The sequence below is a fragment of the Plutella xylostella genome, chromosome 5, assembly GCF_932276165.1.
Source record: "Plutella xylostella chromosome 5, ilPluXylo3.1, whole genome shotgun sequence".
Taxonomy (NCBI): Eukaryota; Metazoa; Arthropoda; class Insecta; order Lepidoptera; family Plutellidae; genus Plutella; species Plutella xylostella.
In genome coordinates this window covers 10,233,226-10,251,033 of record NC_063985.1, presented here as the reverse complement: position 1 = coordinate 10,251,033, position 17,808 = coordinate 10,233,226, and the positions used below count along the sequence as shown (strand labels likewise).

General features: G+C 42.9%; 2 protein-coding genes across 2 annotated transcripts in view; one reads left to right on the top strand and one right to left on the bottom strand.

Moving 5' to 3' along the window:
• The window catches only part of LOC105387142 (histone-lysine N-methyltransferase, H3 lysine-79 specific), a 29,081-nt gene extending 15,878 nt beyond the window's left edge, over positions 1 to 13,203 (top strand). Inside the window, exons 6-19 of the mRNA XM_048633236.1 lie at positions 56 to 484; positions 1,549 to 1,703; positions 2,712 to 2,887; positions 3,399 to 3,562; positions 4,563 to 4,787; positions 5,071 to 5,277; positions 5,616 to 5,798; positions 6,041 to 6,260; positions 6,536 to 6,736; positions 7,108 to 7,392; positions 7,715 to 7,866; positions 8,553 to 8,754; positions 9,251 to 9,373; positions 10,117 to 13,203. Of these exons, the coding sequence (XP_048489193.1) occupies positions 56 to 484; positions 1,549 to 1,703; positions 2,712 to 2,887; positions 3,399 to 3,562; positions 4,563 to 4,787; positions 5,071 to 5,277; positions 5,616 to 5,798; positions 6,041 to 6,260; positions 6,536 to 6,736; positions 7,108 to 7,392; positions 7,715 to 7,866; positions 8,553 to 8,754; positions 9,251 to 9,373; positions 10,117 to 10,358 (2,964 nt within the window). The 3' untranslated portion in view covers positions 10,359 to 13,203. The remainder of the gene's footprint in view (positions 1 to 55; positions 485 to 1,548; positions 1,704 to 2,711; positions 2,888 to 3,398; positions 3,563 to 4,562; positions 4,788 to 5,070; positions 5,278 to 5,615; positions 5,799 to 6,040; positions 6,261 to 6,535; positions 6,737 to 7,107; positions 7,393 to 7,714; positions 7,867 to 8,552; positions 8,755 to 9,250; positions 9,374 to 10,116) is intronic.
• Positions 13,204 to 13,526: 323 nt separating this feature from the next.
• Positions 13,527 to 17,741, bottom strand: LOC105387143 (probable ATP-dependent RNA helicase Dbp73D). The gene is made up of 7 exons (XM_038112428.2): positions 17,591 to 17,741; positions 17,141 to 17,435; positions 16,647 to 16,928; positions 16,206 to 16,383; positions 15,056 to 15,713; positions 14,377 to 14,557; positions 13,527 to 13,769 (listed from the first exon to the last, which is right to left on the bottom strand). The coding sequence occupies exons 1-7, from the start codon at positions 17,611 to 17,613 to the stop codon at positions 13,551 to 13,553; spliced, it is 1,836 nt and encodes a 611-aa protein (XP_037968356.2). The 5' UTR covers positions 17,614 to 17,741; the 3' UTR covers positions 13,527 to 13,550.
• Positions 17,742 to 17,808: the final 67 nt, after the last annotated feature.

Sequence of the window (17,808 nt, the reverse complement as noted above, 5' to 3'; positions counted from 1 at the left end):
TCCTCAATTAATAAGCCAGATATAGTTACTTATTAAAACGAATAATTGTTCACAGAGCATGGACAACCACTTCAAGATGTGGATGAAGTGGTACGGCAAAAAACACGGCGAATACAAGCTGATAAAGGGAGACTTCTTACTAGACGAGCACCGGGAGAAGATCAACGCCGCCACCATCGTCTTCGTCAATAACTTCGCCTTCGGACCACATGTCGACCACCAGCTAAAAGAGAGATTCGCGGACCTAAAAGATGGCGCCAAAATCGTGTCCTCAAAAAGCTTCTGTCCGCTGAATTTCCGCATCACCGACCGGAACTTGAGTGACATAGGCACCATCATGCACGTCAGTGAGATGTCCCCTCTCAAGGGATCTGTCTCCTGGACTGGCAAGCCCGTCTCCTACTACTTACACATAATCGATAGGACCAAACTGGAGAGATACTTCCAAAGACTGAAAAATCCGAAAGCCAAGGTCAGCAAAAGGGTCTGTTTCCAATCACGTCATCTTTTATTGTAGATTTATGGTTTATGTTTGTTTGGAGTCGTTGGTTGTGGTGTCGTTGGTTGTGGTGTCGTTTGGTGGCGATGGTAGTTTCATGACAATAAATTTTCTTTATTATAATTTATGATCTGTGATCGCTGGGCCAATGAAGCCAGTGTCGCGATTTAAATGGCAAAATTTATAAACTGTTGTATTCATTTTGTAACGATACCAACATCAACGACTATATTTTATACATATGTACTACGTATTTTATATTTATCGTAGTAGGTATTCACACTTATGAACTTTCAGTTTCTTTACATTTTCTATTTAATTATACCTATGATTTATTATTATTAGTTTAATTTATGTTTGGTTATTCATAAATGCAATCAAGTTATTGACACTATTATGTACAAACATATATAATTTACAATTTTATTGTTTATTATATTTATTTTTCTTCTGTTATCCATCATCATTGGTTGTAAAAGTTAACGGAGTAAGTACCTACTATTATTAAATATAAATTACTGTACACACGAGATATCTAATCTTTCTAAGTATTAACTCTGCATTACACGAGTATCTTGATTACTAAAGATTAATCAAGATTATATTCTAAAACCATTTTAATTATCTGATTGGGGCACTGGTTCGATTCCCGTGTCGAATAATAATATGGTTGGCAATGCAAGTACCTTAAAATACTGGTGAATCATGGATTAAAACGAACTTTGCCTCCACCTCAATGATACTGTACTGATACTGTAGCATTGCCTCAAAAAAACTATGCTATAATGGAGCTCCCGTTTTCAAAGTTATCCTATAGATAATTTTGACTCTACTATAATTAATTAATGATCGGTATGACACTCGTCCATTTTAGCTCTGAAATCTAGATTCAGAAAGCGATAAAACCAGTAAAACGAAGTCGTTTAATTTTATTAATTATCTATAGAAATAAACAATTTTATATTGTTGTTCAAACAAACAATCGTATAAACATAAAACAGAAGTAAAAATAGCATTATTATCATTACTGATAATGTCCCCTATTACAGGGTCAGAATGACGAGGGAGAGACCAGCGGAAAGCGGAACATCAGCGCACCCCCTACCAGGCAATCCACGCCCGACCTATTCAACGGCAATAGCAATCATAGTACGGGGTCCCTCCCCGAGCGTCGAAGAAAGGTCACGAGACCCCGAGCAGTCAGGTAATAAAATAAAAACTCCTTTCTGCAAAAAAAGTTATTGTTCCATAGACAGTTTGGGTCCTTTTTCCGGTCCTTTCAAATGGTTCGCACTTGTTCGCGTGTTTGTATAGGGGTTGGCGATGGTGAAGTTAGTGCGTGATCGTTTTTTGTTACGCAATATCGTGCATATATTCGCGTTAGGAGTTGTGTTGTGTTCTAGTAATCTGGATAAATTTTATCGTACAGTGATTAATAGTTTTGTGTGTTAATTGAAATATGTGTGTGATACCGGCAATTTGGTACGTCTGTGATGTCCACGTGGTATTATTTTGTTTGTTTGTTTGTGTTGTGATCTCGTATTATTGTGAGTGCCGCGTGCGATTCGATGGATGATGTTTGCGTTGTTATTATCACGAATGATTAACAACAACATTTATCGAATATAGTGTTATTCAACTATTTTATTATTTACAGTCTTAACTATTATTTAAAAAGTTAATGAGAACCGTTAACTGTGTAGGTATAATAAATGTTGTTGAAAAAGTGCATTTTAGTCAAGTTTTGATTTTATTAAGGTCATGAATCCTAACGATCGTTAATATTTAGTCCTATTCCTACAAATCTTACTTCATCTGTGACGTTTATATTATGGCTTCCCGCTTCGTCAGGCTCTTGTTTACACGCAGTCAGCCAAATTATGGGGCAAATCTTTCAACATTACAACCAACAAACATGGTGCTTGTAAACAAAAACACAGCTTTGATATTTCAAAATAGCAGCATTTGCAAGATACCTCATATTTTTATCTGAGAAATGTGCTTATTTTGAATTAGATTTCTATCCTTCTTTAGTTTAGTTCATTACTTTTTTTCTGTACAACAGAATTAGAGAATTAATGAATTAATCGACTTAACGTATAATCGTAGTTCGTAGTAGGTACCTTACGAGAAAAATAGATTCTGCTGTAATATCTTATAATTTTATTGGGTTACCTACGCTGCTGATTTCTAATGCTTGTCTCACCTACAGAGCGGACATGGGCCGGACGCGCGGGCGCGCCACCGCCGCGGCCAAGCGCCGCGCCGCGCGCCGCTCCACTGAGAGTGAAGAAGAACAGAGCGGCACCAGTGGCACCGACGACGAGCCGCCCGCGCCCGCGCCCGCGCCGCGCGAGTGGGGCGCGCCCTGGGCCTCCTGCGACACTGGTGAGTACCTAGTGTACTGCACACTGGCACACACGGCACAGAGAGTGCAGTAGCCTGGCTCCAGCGGCACCGACGACGAGACAGTGAGTACAAAGTACACTGCTGCATACCGTCACATACGGCACAGAGAGTGCACCGAGAGTGAAGAAGAGCGGACCAGCATATGTGCTACTATACATACTGACAGAAAGCAGGTACTCCCGCTCTACTGAGAGTGAAGTAGACTGGCTCCAGCGACACTGATGATGAATTTGGGTCTATAAGTAATGCGAAAATATATAACTGCACTATTTTGTAACTGCCATACGTTTTGGCTACTAATAAGTTAATCCTGTGTTCTCATTGTCCGAAGGTCTACCATCAGGTATAACAATAAAAGGTCAATTCTTGTTACATAGTTTATACGATGCTTTTTTTTATTATACCCACAATTTCTCCCTAACAACTATACAAGAATTGACCTTACCACCGTCTCACTCGCAACCCCTCTCTAACCCATCCTACCCCACAGGTCGTCGCGGCCGCGTGGCGAACAAACGCAGCGCTTCCGCCGGCAGCGGCGCGGGCAATCGCCGGCGACCGCGAACTAAGAGACGAAGGAATAATGGAGGCTCTATTGCTGGATTGGACTTGCTGCATTCTACTACGCTGGCTAGCACTGTGGAGAATGGCGCGGTGAGTTGAGAAGCTTAATTTATAAACTGTCGAGCAATTATAATGCCCGTTTTACCACTATGGTCACTACAAATGATGGCGACCGCGCACCAAACGACGAAGGAATAATGGGGGATCTATTGCTGGGCTGGACCTGCTGCATTCTACTACGCTGGCGAGCACTGTGGAGAATGGCGCGGTGAGTGAACGAAGCTAGATTTATAAATTGACATTATAATTGCTCCTTTATTATCTCTATTACCACTATGGTCACTATAAACGTTGGCGACCGCGCAACAAACGACGAAGGAACAATGGAGGGTCTATTGCTGGACTGGACCTGCTGCATTCTACTACGCTGGCTAGCACTGTGGAGAATGGCGCGGTGAGTGGAAGAAGCTGGCTTTATAGACTATCATTACTATCATTGGTTCTATATTATTAACTGTAACCGATGGCGACCGCGTACTAAGAGACGGAGGAACAATGGAGGCTCTATCGCTGGATTGGACCTGCTGCATTCTACTACGCTGGCTAGCACTGTGGAGAATGGCGCGGTGAGTGAAAGAAGCTGGTTTTATAGACTATCATCACTATCATTGGTTCTCTATTATTAACTGAAACCGATGGCGACCGCGCACCAAGCGACGGAGGAATAATGGTGGTTCTATTGCTGGACTGGACTTGCTGCATTCTACTACCCTGGCTAGCACTGTGGAGAATGGCGCGGTGAGTGAAAGAATCTTTATGAACTGTCCTGAAGAAGGATGGTTTTATAGACAGATTTTAGTATTTCGTAGGTACTGTACTTCGTATTATCCACTATAATGGGTAAGCATGATGGCTACGAACCCTAAGCCCACCCTGAATTGAGGGCCTCATCACTTAACGCTAAGGAAGACGTGTAACTGCTTTCACCATCATCATTATCAGCCTTCTATCATTCACTGTTGGCTTTCCTTTCGTTTATTATAACTACTCCACCATTGTCAAATTTTTAACCCAATATTCCGTCCCGCAGGTGACAGCGCCACCACCGGGCTGCGTCGAACAGCGCCTCTCCTCGCTCGGAGCCCTCCAACCCCCCTCCCGCCTGCACAAGGAGCTGTCCATCCCCCCCGCGCCCACCCCCTACAGCCTGCAGGTGCTACTGGAGCTGTTCCGCGATCAGTACCTCGCCTTCACCGGCCGCCTCGCCGACCCGCAGTACGAGCGCGAAGTGAGCCACGCCGTGGACAAGGAGAGGGTGAGTGCGAGGGAGACAGACATACAGCCTGCAGGTGCTGTTAACTATCTAACGATCGGTCTGATACGGTTGGTTCTTTAGTGTGCACTGCGACCTAAAGAAGTAGATATCCTCAAATGAGTAGCTAGGTCTAAATTTAAAAATCAAGATCTTATTATACTTTAGCGTCGTTCTTTAGTAAATTTTTCAATCTTATTTTTACACTCTGCTGCTCTTTTAAATCCTGTCATGCATGCACTATTTAACGAATATTTAGATTAATGTTGTACCCATTTATCAACAGGAACGGAATCAAAAGCTCAAATCGCGAGCTTCACAACTGGACAAACAAATCAGCGTGCTCATAAGCGATAGTGTGGCGCTACTCAAGGCGCGTATGAGCGAACTGGGAATCCATGCGAGCAATACCGTCGACCTGTTGGCTAAAGCCAAGGAGATTGTGGGACGGCACAAGGAGTTGCAGAGCAAAGCGAGCAAGCTGCAGGCGCAGGTTTGTTGTAGCTATTTTGTATTAGGTGGTATGGTATATTTTGGTTTGGCTGATGTTAATTGGTCTAAAAATTGACCTAATTGGATGGCAAGATTTCGAGTTATCTCTAAATACCTCTTTGGGGACTATAGTCGTGAACGTGACACATGCATGAGAAAATAAACGCGTTTATGTTAATGTCTGTTTATAAAATATATAAAAAAAATCTTTCATCAATAAGTCTTTCATGTTTAAAAACTAGTACTGTAAAAGTAAAACTTTACAACGAATTAATCCGCGATCCATTATATTTATAACTAATTCCCTACGCAATACCCCTAACCGCCCCTACCTTACAGGTGAACAACATAGAAGCGGAACAAGCGATGCTGGTCAAGCAGCGAACGTTCGAGATCACGGAGAAGTACCGACAACTAGGTCACTTGCCTCCCGATGCGGAGATCACGCAGACTGCCGCCCAGGAGTGTATACTGAAGGAGATTTCTGCTACCCTGGCGCATAGGAAAAGACTGCATGCTCAGGTAAATAAAATAAGTGAACGTTTGTATATTATGGTTGTGTTATTTGTAAAATTGGGGGTTGATGTTGAGGGGAAGACGAATGGCTTTATATTTCAGCGAGATTTACACATAATAATGATTTAATCTTGAAACAGCTGCCATTTGACCACTCCTTTTCAATACCCATAACAAACAAACCACACCCCACCTGTACGACTCGAATTTATTAATCAATCACCAAACCTAACCTATTTCCCCACCAGGTGGCGCACCTCCAAAGCGAGATCGTCCAGATCGAGAAATCCTCCGACACCGTCAAGCCCGGGTCCGCCGGCGTGCCCGTAGCCACGGTCAAGCCGCACACGGTGACGCAGAAGCCGCGCAAGCCTCGCGAGCACCGGCGCTCGCAGGACTGGCCCGACGTGCCGCTGGTGGGCAAGATCCTCGAGCGGGACCCCGAGATACTCGCCATGAAGATACTCGGTATGTGCTCGCACTCAGAAGGGCTAGTATAGGGCGCATTTAAGACGTGTCAAGAGTTTTGCATCGCGCATCCTTAAGAGCGAGCACGACGGACAAATTTTGTCACGTCTTGATAGCGCCCCGTGCTATAGGACCAGGAAGGTAATCGTAAAGTAGCCCGTGCTTGTTACGGAGAGGCCCTGTCTATGCAGGTGAGTTGCGCACGTGAGTCGTAGTGTGTGTGGGAGACTTCGGTTTGCCACTGATACACCGGAAGAATTCATCCGAAATAATAGAGTATCGATTTATCGAGAAATCCTCCGACCCCGTCAAACCCCGGTCCGCCGGCGTCCCAGTAGCCACGGTCAAACCGCACACGGTGACGCAGAAGCCGCGCAAGCCTCGCGAACACCGGCGCTCGCAGGACTGGCCCGACGTGCCGCTGGTGGGCAAGATCCTCGAGCGGGACCCCGAGATACTCGCCATGAAGATACTCGGTATGTGGAGTTTGACGAGGATTTTTGAGGGAAGAGTAAAGGTACCGTGGGACTCACTCCGAGTGAAGATTAGGAGCAATTACACGTATTGTGGCGTGCGGATTCCTAGTTTGATAGAATTGTTCTTGACTGACACATGATGTTGTTTCAAGGAAAGTAAATAAAACCCCATACATAGCTTATGCCAGCAAGATTTTGACTCGTGATTGTTATACATAGGTATACCTAAAATTCAGTACCTATGACTAATACAAGCTAAAAGTACATACATACTACGTGTAGTAGTCTTCTGTAAACAGGTAGAGAGACGTTCTCACCAACGTCTTTAATTCCTGCCTTTCCTATCCACTGAACTATTCTCTCTTCCGCAGAAACCGGCCGCCAGATAGAAGCGGGCAAGATATCCAAGCCGAACGTCATTGTCAACGGCTACACACGCGAACCAGACTACCGTTGCAACAAGCCCCGCGCGCCCGCCCCCGCCCCGCGCCTCTCCCCCGTCAAGCCGCAGAAACCGCTGAATGTGGTGAATAAAGTGCAGGAATCGCCGAAAGTGATAAATTTCGAGGACCGACTGAAGAGTATAATAACGTCTGTGCTGAATGAGGACCAGGAGAGACGGCCGGCGAGGCCGGTGCAAGGTGAATATCATAATGGTATAATAATTTACTAAATTATTTAAATATTTATTGCATACACTTTGAAGAAAGTCGTCTTCCATATTTATCGCCATCATCATTATTTTCATCTACAGAAAAAAATGTGAACTGCTAAACATAGAGGCCAGACCCAAATTGCAACGCAACACTCTGTCCTCGGTCTGTCGATCTAATGACCATCAATTTATTAGGTTCTCGGTGTAGCGAGCAGGAGCCACTTGAGGACTCGTCTACACCCATGATCATGGGTTCTTTGGGACATATGCCAGAGCTTGGAGATTTTACTAACTAGTTGTTATCCAATCCTCTCGTCCCCCAGGATACCCAAACCCGGGCTACCGGCCGCAGCCGTTCCGCCCGAGCTACCTGCGAGCCCCGCCGCCGCAGCGCCGCGAGCGGTACTTAGAGCCACGCCCCGCGCCGCCGCCCCCGCACCCCGCCGGCCACCCCTCGCAGCCCGACTACACGCAGGTTAGTGCGAGCTGTAGTGATTGACATGAGTGCGACCCCTACTGGTGTAGTGATGCAGTGACGACTAGCGATATAGAGCGGTATAGTGAGCGCCGCCTCCGCAGCGCCGCGAGCGATACCTGGAGCCGCGCCCCCGCCCCCGCACCCCGCCGGCCACCCCTCGCAGCCCGACTACACGCAGGTCAGTGTGAGCTGTAGTTATTGGTGATAGAGGCAGTGCGGCATAGTGTTAACCAATGGCGTCGCTCGGTGTTGACGCAGTCCGCTGGAGCCACGCCCCGCGCCCCCGCACCCCGCCGGCCACCCCTCGCAGCCCGACTACACGCAGGTGAGTGCGGGCTACTGGTGTACTCAGTACGTCACGTATACCGACCAATAGCGACAGTGCAGCATGGTAGGCACCAATAGCATCGCTCGGTATCTAACTGTCGCTGAAGTCGTCGACGTATGCAGCTCGCGCTGAACCCTTACTACAAGCAGCTGAATGAGACCGTCCGCTGCTCCCGCTAGTGCCCAAGTAACACACACAGTCACAAGATTTTTTTTTGTCCCATACTTAGTAAGCCCTTTCATGGCATTCAATCCAAATCTTCGAGCTGTTATAGATTATTGAGTTGATATAATGTACCATCTACTTCCGCATCAGCTAACCAAATCCACCACAACTAACTTGTTCTTCCCCCCAGGTATCTCCTGCGAAGCTCGCCCTCCGCCGGCACCTGTCGCAGGAGCGGCTGAGCGCGCCGCGCACCATCGGCGACCTGGTGAACGGGGAGATCGAGCGCACGCTGGAGATCTCCAACCAGAGCATCATCAACGCGGCCGTGAACATGAGCGCGAGGTACACCGCGCCGCCCGCGCCCGCCGCGCAGCACCCGCCGCTCGAAGGTAACTAGGAATCAATTTCTAAAAGCTGTAGACTAAAATAATAAAATAGTTTATCCTCTTTTTTGCAACATCCGGTATAATATTTATTTAGGGATGTTGACACTAGCTAGCAGCTTTTGATATCCGCGAAACTATACACAACTAACGGACGGACTAAGGCTGTTTTTAACAGCTTTCGGGATTCATCATGCAAATCACGCATGCGGGATTGCGCGCACGCAGTCATACGTTTGACAGAATACGAATTACGAATTTGCACGCGAGACGCACGTACGTGATGAAATCCGCATGCTGTTAAAAACAGCCTAACCAAGCTACGGGCCATAGATAAAACTGAGAAACGATGCGATGCGAGCATTCAATATTCATTATTCATTCAATATAACGTTACGTTCTCTCTCAAACATATTTAAGTCATAGGGAGATCTTTTTGCGATGTATTGACTTCACGTATGTGTGTATTTTTAAATAAATTGTAACCCATAAATTTGCGCAGGTCTAGCGGCATGCCTGCAGGCTCGCGTGCTAGCGTCGGAGTACTGGCGCGCGCGCGCCGCCTCGCCCGCCGAGCGCCCGCCCTCCGCGCCGCCGCACGACGAGCCCAGGCACATTGCATCAGGTTAATATTGTTACTGTTTGTAGCTATGTTGATGTAGTCGTCCACTTCTAGACACAGACTTCCCTCAAGAGCATCTCGACCTTCTTCATATGCTGTTTCGTGCCGCACGACGAGCCCAGGCATATTGCATCAGGTAACTATATCATCATCAGCGCAGGTCTAGCGGCATGCCTGCAGGCTCGCGTGCCAGCGTCGGAGCCCAGGCATATTGCATCAGGTAACTATATCATCATCAGCGCAGATCTAGCGGCATGCCTGCAGGCTCGCGTGCTAGCGTCGGAGCCCAGGCATATTGCATCAGGTAACTATATCATCAGGTAACTATATCATCATCAGCGCAGGTCTAGCGGCATGCCTGCAGGCTCGCGTGCTAGCGTCGGAGTACTGGCGCGCGCCGCCGCACGACGAGCCCCGGCATATTGCATCAGGTAACTACATCATGAGCATATAGGCCAATATAGACGTTCGTCATCAGGTTAATATATCATCAGCGTGTAGTCCTATGGTCGTCTCCGAAGGATCGCCGCAAAACTAGCCTATTACTGTCTTGTGGTCGTGGGTCCAGGAAACTGGAGTGGAGTTAGAAGCTACACTGTTCGTGCTTGAGAATTTGATTCCTACAGGCATCGATCGTTACATTATTATTTATAAGTAACTTTGGCTATAATCTTCACGCTCATCGTGTGCCGCGCTCCTTCTATCCCAATTCTGAACCACATTATAATAATTACTCTCCCCTCCAGAACCAGAAGAAGTGGAAGAGACGAAATGGCAAAAGAGCATCGCGTTCCGTTTCGACCAAATCATCTCAATGGCGTCGACCGCCATCGAGGAGAAGCGAGACGAGGCGTGCAACACTTCCCCGGACTCGGGCATAGGGGGCCCGCCGCCCGCGTCGCCGCCCGCACACTTCAAGAAGCGCTTCTTCCGACGCGAGCGCTGGGGCGCGTGGGCCGGCTCGCCGCCGCCGCCGCCCGCCACGTGACCACTGCGCTGTCGCCCCCCGCCACTCACTATCTAACACATGACCAGACCACTGTGGAACAAATAGGCTAAGGCTGTAAACTGTGTAAGCAGGTGCGTCGTGAACGTTGTGAGTGACTTATGTGACGTGGATGGTCAATTTATGGTTTTGTTTTTTTTCTGAAGGATAATATTGAGCGTTCCGCAACAGAGGTAGTAATGACTATTTTTGCAACGGAAGCGGGAGCTCGTTTCGTTTTCGGTTCTTACACATGTTACTGATAAATATATTGGTATTTTTTTTTGTTATTTCTTTTTTTCGAATATGTAATGTAATTATGTATATTATTGAGTTTATTTTTACGTTTAAGACTTATAATTTAATTTTAGGTTATGTGGGTATGTTTTAGTTTATTGAGGTGTTTAAAAATGATCGCGTCGTATTTAATGTGTTCATTTAGCTGTATAAGTCTGATACAGTCAGTGCGCTAATCGAGTGGCCGTCTTTCGATTTGGTTTGTTGTTTTTCGTTTCGAGTTTCGTCGCAGAAGGATCAGTCTGAATAATGTTAATCATTTCTTTGAGGTGTTATATAGTTATGAAATTGAATAGCGGGTTTATAAATAGAGTTTGAGAATACCTTGAGCATAGTAGGTAAATTGTAATTATTAATTATACGATAGATTGATATAATATTGTCTGACTGCAGTAGCTGTGGGCCTTACGTTACACACTTACATAATAAGAATAGACACTGCCAGCTTAATTATAATAACGACCTTAAACAATAAAATCCCAATAGAGAGATCTAGAATAACCCGATATTGCCTAAAATATTTAGATGTCATTTCACGAGAGGATAAAGTAAATTATAATAGTATGTAATATTTTATTGTGAGTTGCAGCCTTTTTGCAAAAACACGGGCTTTTCCTGTGCAAGTTTACACGTGATTATTTTACCATTCAGTTTGTTTGTTGGATAAAATAGTAGATATATTTTACGAGTACCTCTGAGCGCCTTAGAGAAAAATTCTAAATAATCTGTATGTTTATACAGACACACCAATTGCATGATAATTGATAACGATAACTGCCATCTTACGAGTTCGTAGGCTAAGTGATTCCGCGATCTTTTCATTAGTTTGTCAGCGGTGTTTTTTTACTGATATGAAATAAATAGATAGTGCCAAAGTATTTAAATTTTATTTAAAAAACGCATGATTAGATTTAATAAATTTGACATGTATAATATGAATATTACTTATAAAAACGCACATGTTTGATGATTCGGTAATTTTAACTACTTTTACTCACCATATTAGCTGACATTATTAAAAGCATGAAAATAAATTCGGTATTATGTTGTTGATTCAATTAAGAAGAGTCGAGAGAACTTCGACTACTTCTTTATGTAACAAGAAGACTAATAAATATACACACCAATCTCATGTAATACAAGTTTTGCATTAGACTAAAGTGTTTATTTTTATACAAATCAATGTACTTACCTAATAATAATAAAATCACTTGTTTAATTTGGGTTGTCACCAAATTGAAAAAATCATAATATTTGACTTATTTAAAAGCAGCTCTTTATGGTGTAAGTTTTTCTCACATCAGGTCAATAAATTTAGTAATTATGTAAAAAACAACAAATGAGAAGCAATATTGTATAGAGTGCCCTTAAATGTTCGATCATTTTACTGACAAATCATATCGTGGATTGTTCTTATGTATTTTAAAACTCACTATTAGAAAATTAGCATAGAGAAGGGTGGCTTTGTAAATCATCCATAGTGGTAGAAAATTAATTACTAATTTATCTACATCCGCCTTTAGACATAAGAAGTAAGATCAAACTGCATTATCTTATGAGCACAGACTTTGTAACTTCTCACAAGGAAGCTAAAATCAATAAAATTACAATTTCATATGTGTTTTTAATGATTTTAGTCCAAATTGATGATTGTTGAGTTTTCTCATTGAAGGGAAATGTTTTATATAAATCGATAACGTAACTAAACTAGATTAGATTTTGTCGCGACATATTACTAAGTGAATATAGGGTAACAATCGGTAAACTTTAAAGGATAATGGAAATTGTTGTAGATTTCAATCGGTTTTAAGGAACTCGGTGATTGAGATTTTCAAGTTATAAATAATTGTTATACATACAGCGGCGCTCTTGCCTTATGACTTTTTTTAAATTTATTTAGTCGAGTTGAAAAATAGCAAGAATTAGATACACTAAACCAGCCACTTAGACTTAGTATAGTCAGAGTCATGTTTTCTTCAACAAAATCTCGTTTCCGAAGTATGTCCCAAGTAAAACCAAATTATAATACGACTTACTGACTACTTACCTTTATTTTATTTATGATATGGGGCAAATCCTTAGGGAATCTAACTAAGGGCTTGAACCTAATTAGAAATCCCTAGTTAGGGTGGTCGCTTCTAGCTGGACGTCGCTGTGTGTATTTCAGCTATTGGTGTGCACTGGATTGAATGTGCCTGAAAAACTCATCAATGCCGCTTTTGACCTCAAATTTTGTGTCTGTGTATTGTATGTAAAAATAAATTAAGTGTAAAATCAATTCTAAAGTACCGTGGATATAGGAGGCATTGGCATAGGTAATGGCAAGTTAACTCAAAGAGCGTGATTACATTATTCAGTATGTAACTAGGTTTATTTTTCGATAGAGATTTGAAATAATCGTGACGGTATAATGTCTAAAATAGTACAAATGAGAAGACTTATTGTCGTAAGCCTCGGACTATTCAACATTGCAAATGCTAAGTTTGAGATGTATCCCTGTGTACTAGTTTTATTTTGTACTAAAAGTTAAAAATAAATTGATTAAATTAGATGTGATGTTTCAATTTTATTAACCTACGGCTCAACTATTTATCATGTATAATCAACAAACTCGAATGACGATTCTGAAGGCACAAAGTAAAATTTTAGCGAAGTCAAACTATACATTATACCAGTGGAAAAGGAGATTTACGAAAAGATTTAGATTTGAATTTTAAACACTAAAATTAGAATTTGCGCCTTCAGCACCGATAGCTACATTTATATATCTACTGGAAAATATCAACTCTTGCTCTTCAATATGAACCAATCTATCTCTGCACTCCAGCAAGATTGGACTTCACTACGGACAAAACATAAAGAAAACTTCATCAATTCAACATAAACAAAATAAATCATTTATTCTTTAGAATCGCTTAATTTCCTCTTCATTGGTCTGGATTTCTTCGTTCCTCTCTTCAGGGCGACTGATTTCTTGACCTGTGACGTGACTTCTTGCTGAATCGCGTGTTTGGTAGAGTTGATGGCTCTCTCGTAGCTACTCGACAACCGCTCGTAGATGTCATGTGGTATCTCCACCTTGGGAAGGTCGTCTTTCTTCTCCCATTGTAAGGTTTCCTGGAAGCAAGTATTATTGAGGATTTATGGCAGGGATTATATTAGTAATCGGAAGGCTGTGACAAATTACAAGAATACAGTAGGTACTTGTAGAAATGTAAGATTTACTGCGAGCAAGACGCAGACGAGATATTAATTAATAGACTGTAATTTAATCTTAGTCATAATCATCATCAGCTCGTTATTGTCAACTCCTGGAAACACATTTTCTTTGTCGGGTGTATGGTGTATGGTATGCCATCGACTAGGACACTTACATCGCTCTCGTTAAATCTGGCTAAATTTCCCGCGTGGTCACGATACACACGAGGGTATGATAGTAGGTCAAAGCTCGCGACATAATATCTATAATGCCTATTTAATCATACTACTTAGGTACTTATCCTTCCTAACTAAAATTATAAATGCCAAAGTAACTGTGTCTGTCTGTCTGTTACTCTTTCACGCCAAAACTACTCAACGGATTTGAATGAAAGGTATACATAGGGTCTAGACCCTGAGAAAGAACATAGGCTACTTTTTATCCCGGAATTCCTACGGGAAAACTTTTTAAGGCGAAGCGAAGCTCGCGGGAACAGCTAGTTTTACATAACATACTTCAGCATACCTTGAACATGTTAACCTGATTCCCCAGCAGTATGGTGACGGCGGCGCCGCGGCGGCCCGCGCGCCCCGTGCGGCCCACGCGGTGGATGTACGTCTTGATGTTGTGCGGAGGATCGTATGACACCACGTAGTCACACTCGGGGATGTCGATGCCGCGGGCTAGCGCGTCTGTGCCTATTAGTCTGGAATAGGTGTAATGGTTTATGTTGATGTTTTGATATTGGATTCTGATAGAGGTTTGTGTAGTGTGATATCTCCAACCCGCCTGCAAAGCATGGAGATTACGCCCATAACCCACAATTCATGAAGGAGGCTCATGTCCTGCAGTGATTTTTACGGAGCTGTGGGTTTGCGTTATTTCTCTCTCAGCCTTCTATAGTCCACTGTTGGACATAGGCCTCTCCTAACGATCGCCACCCCAAACGGTCACCCGCCATCTGCATCCAGCGGCTTCCCGATACCTTCCGCAGATCATCAGACCAACGGGTTGGGGGGCGACCGACACGCCGTTTGCCGACACGGGGTCTAAACTCCAGAACCTTTGTACTTTGCGTTATTTATAATAGATCAGTTGTAAAAAAACGAAAATATTAGCCATTTTGAAAATTATGTTGCTACTCTGAGGACATCTTTTTGTAGATAAATGATTATGGCATAATTACTCCTAATAAAATACTCACACATCAATTTCTGCCTGGTGGAACTTCTTCAACACAGCCTCCCTCTTAGTCCTATCAAGGGCTGCAGACAGCTCGGCGACCCTCACCCGGCCCTCGCTCCACGTCGTCAACAACACCGCCAGCCGGTGCGCCGTCTGGGACGAGTTGGTGAAACAAAGCACCTTGTTCCACTGCTTCTCGACAAACAGGTGGTACAGAATCAACGGCTTCACTTCCGCTTCACAGACCACAAACTGCTCCTGCAACTCATCCGGCGTCGTGTATTTCTTAATACTCTGTGTGTCGTCCTCGTATTTACTCTTTGGTGCCGCTGAGAACAGTCGCGGCTGGAACAGACTCCATTGCTCGACCTTCTCCGGGTCTTGGGACAGAGTTGCGGAGAATAATAGTTTATGCGGTGGTTGCCGTTGTTCCGTTAGACTGCGCCAACTGAGGCTGTTGTCTTTTCCCGTCATGAGTTCGTTGTCTAGCTTGATGCTGCGGTCGAGGTGGTAGAGCCAATCGTTCTGTATGTGGTCCATGATTCTGTCGGCTTCGTCGATGACGAGGAACTTGAGGTGCTTGAGGGAGAATCCCTGGGTGTTCTGCAGGTGTTCCACGAGGCGGCCCGCCGTGCACACTATGATGTCTGTCTCGCATATCCAACCCTGGGACTCAGCTGAAACAAACGTGATAAGTATACCATCAGTCCATCAATAATGACAATAATTGTAAACCAAGAATGATGTTTCTTCTTAAATTTTATAGTCGGATATACAATTATACATACATGTAGGACTAATTAAACCAGTCTTTTTATTTAATTTTAACAACAAAACAAGATCGTAAAGAATGGCGGCGCTTCACTTCGGCCCTTTGCTCCCCAGCGGAAATTGGGAATAAGTAAGTATCCCTTTCTTTCTTATTGACCCATCCATACAACCTTCTCGCTCACGCACTCACCATGGTCCTTTTCATACACTTTGTATATCTTACATTCCTAATTTATCCCACATACATGAGTTTCCGTTTATAGATAAAGCAAATCTAAATACTCAATTTAGATAAGACACTATTATTGAGGTCCTCTATACATAATAATATAATAAACTTCACTGATTGTATTTTTTTTAATAAAATTATATACATACATGTTAAAATAGGAACTTACTGTATCTAACCAGCTGTTTCTGCTCTTGCCGCAAGGGCGTGGAGCCGGAGAGTAACGCCACCTTCAGGCTGGTCCTCGCCGTGTACTTCTTGAACACCTTCGACACCTGCGTGGCCAGCTCTTGCACCGGGAGAACTACTAGTGCCCGAATACAGTGACCTACTTGATCCATAAGAATCTGCAAAACATTTGAAGTATAGGGTGAAGTAGTCGACGACCCAATGGTGTAGTGGTTAGTGATCCTGACTGCCATGCCAGGTCTTGGGTTTTATTCCCGGCTGGGGCACAATATATCATTATTATTATAAGTATTGAGTCATAATTGTAATAAACATAGGAAAAACCTACATAAGAAAGACCACAAGGTCTTTCCTATGTCAGACAACCCTCTTTAGCATATAAAGAATTCATTTGTAAACCAATAATAAATGTAAAACTAACCTGAACAACAGGCAAAACAAATGATAATGTCTTTCCACTGCCCGTTGGGGCCGAAACACACACATCATTTGGCCAGAACGGAGGAGGCAACTTGTGTGAGCGAAGAATGGATGGGACGACAAGTTGCTGTACTGGGAACAGATCTGTCACTCCCTCACTGAGCAACACGGACTTCAGAGTGCTGTGGAGCCAGTCTTGGTCCTCCACTTTGCAGTTTAAATTTTGCAGATTAGTTGACACTTCAATCGGATTGGACAGCCAATGTGGTAATATGCGTTTAACCTGGAAAACATGTAGATAATAGTAAAAACGTAAACTACAGCTTTCTGAATTCATAGTTAAATCAAGGGCATAGTCATCTCACAAGCTGGTGACCTTATAATACAACAGTGATGGTGAAGTTAAAGCAAAGAAATCATTTAAATTTCATTAGGTAAATTTATAATATACTCATGACTCATGAATTTTATTTCTACTATTAACTAATAACTTACTGTGACTTTGTGTTGAAACTCCTTAACACCAAGAACCTTAAATTCTGTGCTAGGCTTGTCCTTCTTAGTTTGTTCTGGTTTTTCTTTCAATGTTTCTGTGTCTTCAACTGTATCTGCAATGGCTCTTTCAGGTGTGTCTTGTTTATCTTCACTTTTAACTGGAGGTCTTAAAACTATTTCATCAGTTGTTTTTTTCACTGCATTTCTTTTCCTTTCTTCAATCTTCTGTTTTAACTTTATCAAATTGGCCGATTCTCTATCTTCTGGATTGTCTTCGTCATCTGAGTCTCGATACCTGAAGATTAATTCATTTAGAAAGGTTACTAGGTATTCGGTCGGTTTCTTCGGAAATAAATAATTAAATCAATCAACAGAATTTCATAAATTTTAGGTTGTTTTGAAATGTTTTTATTTTAAAAATATAAATAATTGTATGCATTTAAAGGTTACCTGTTAATGACAAATAGATCCATGGTGGATTTAATTAACTATGTGCAATAGTGCACTAACTCCGATAGTTATGAAAATTGATAATTTTACGAAATTTACAATCACATGGCCATGGCAGCTAAACAAAAGTCATAACAAAGATTCACAGACAAAAAAACTGATAATGTATTTTCTATAGTAAGTTTATTTAATAAGATTATGAATATATAACTAATACA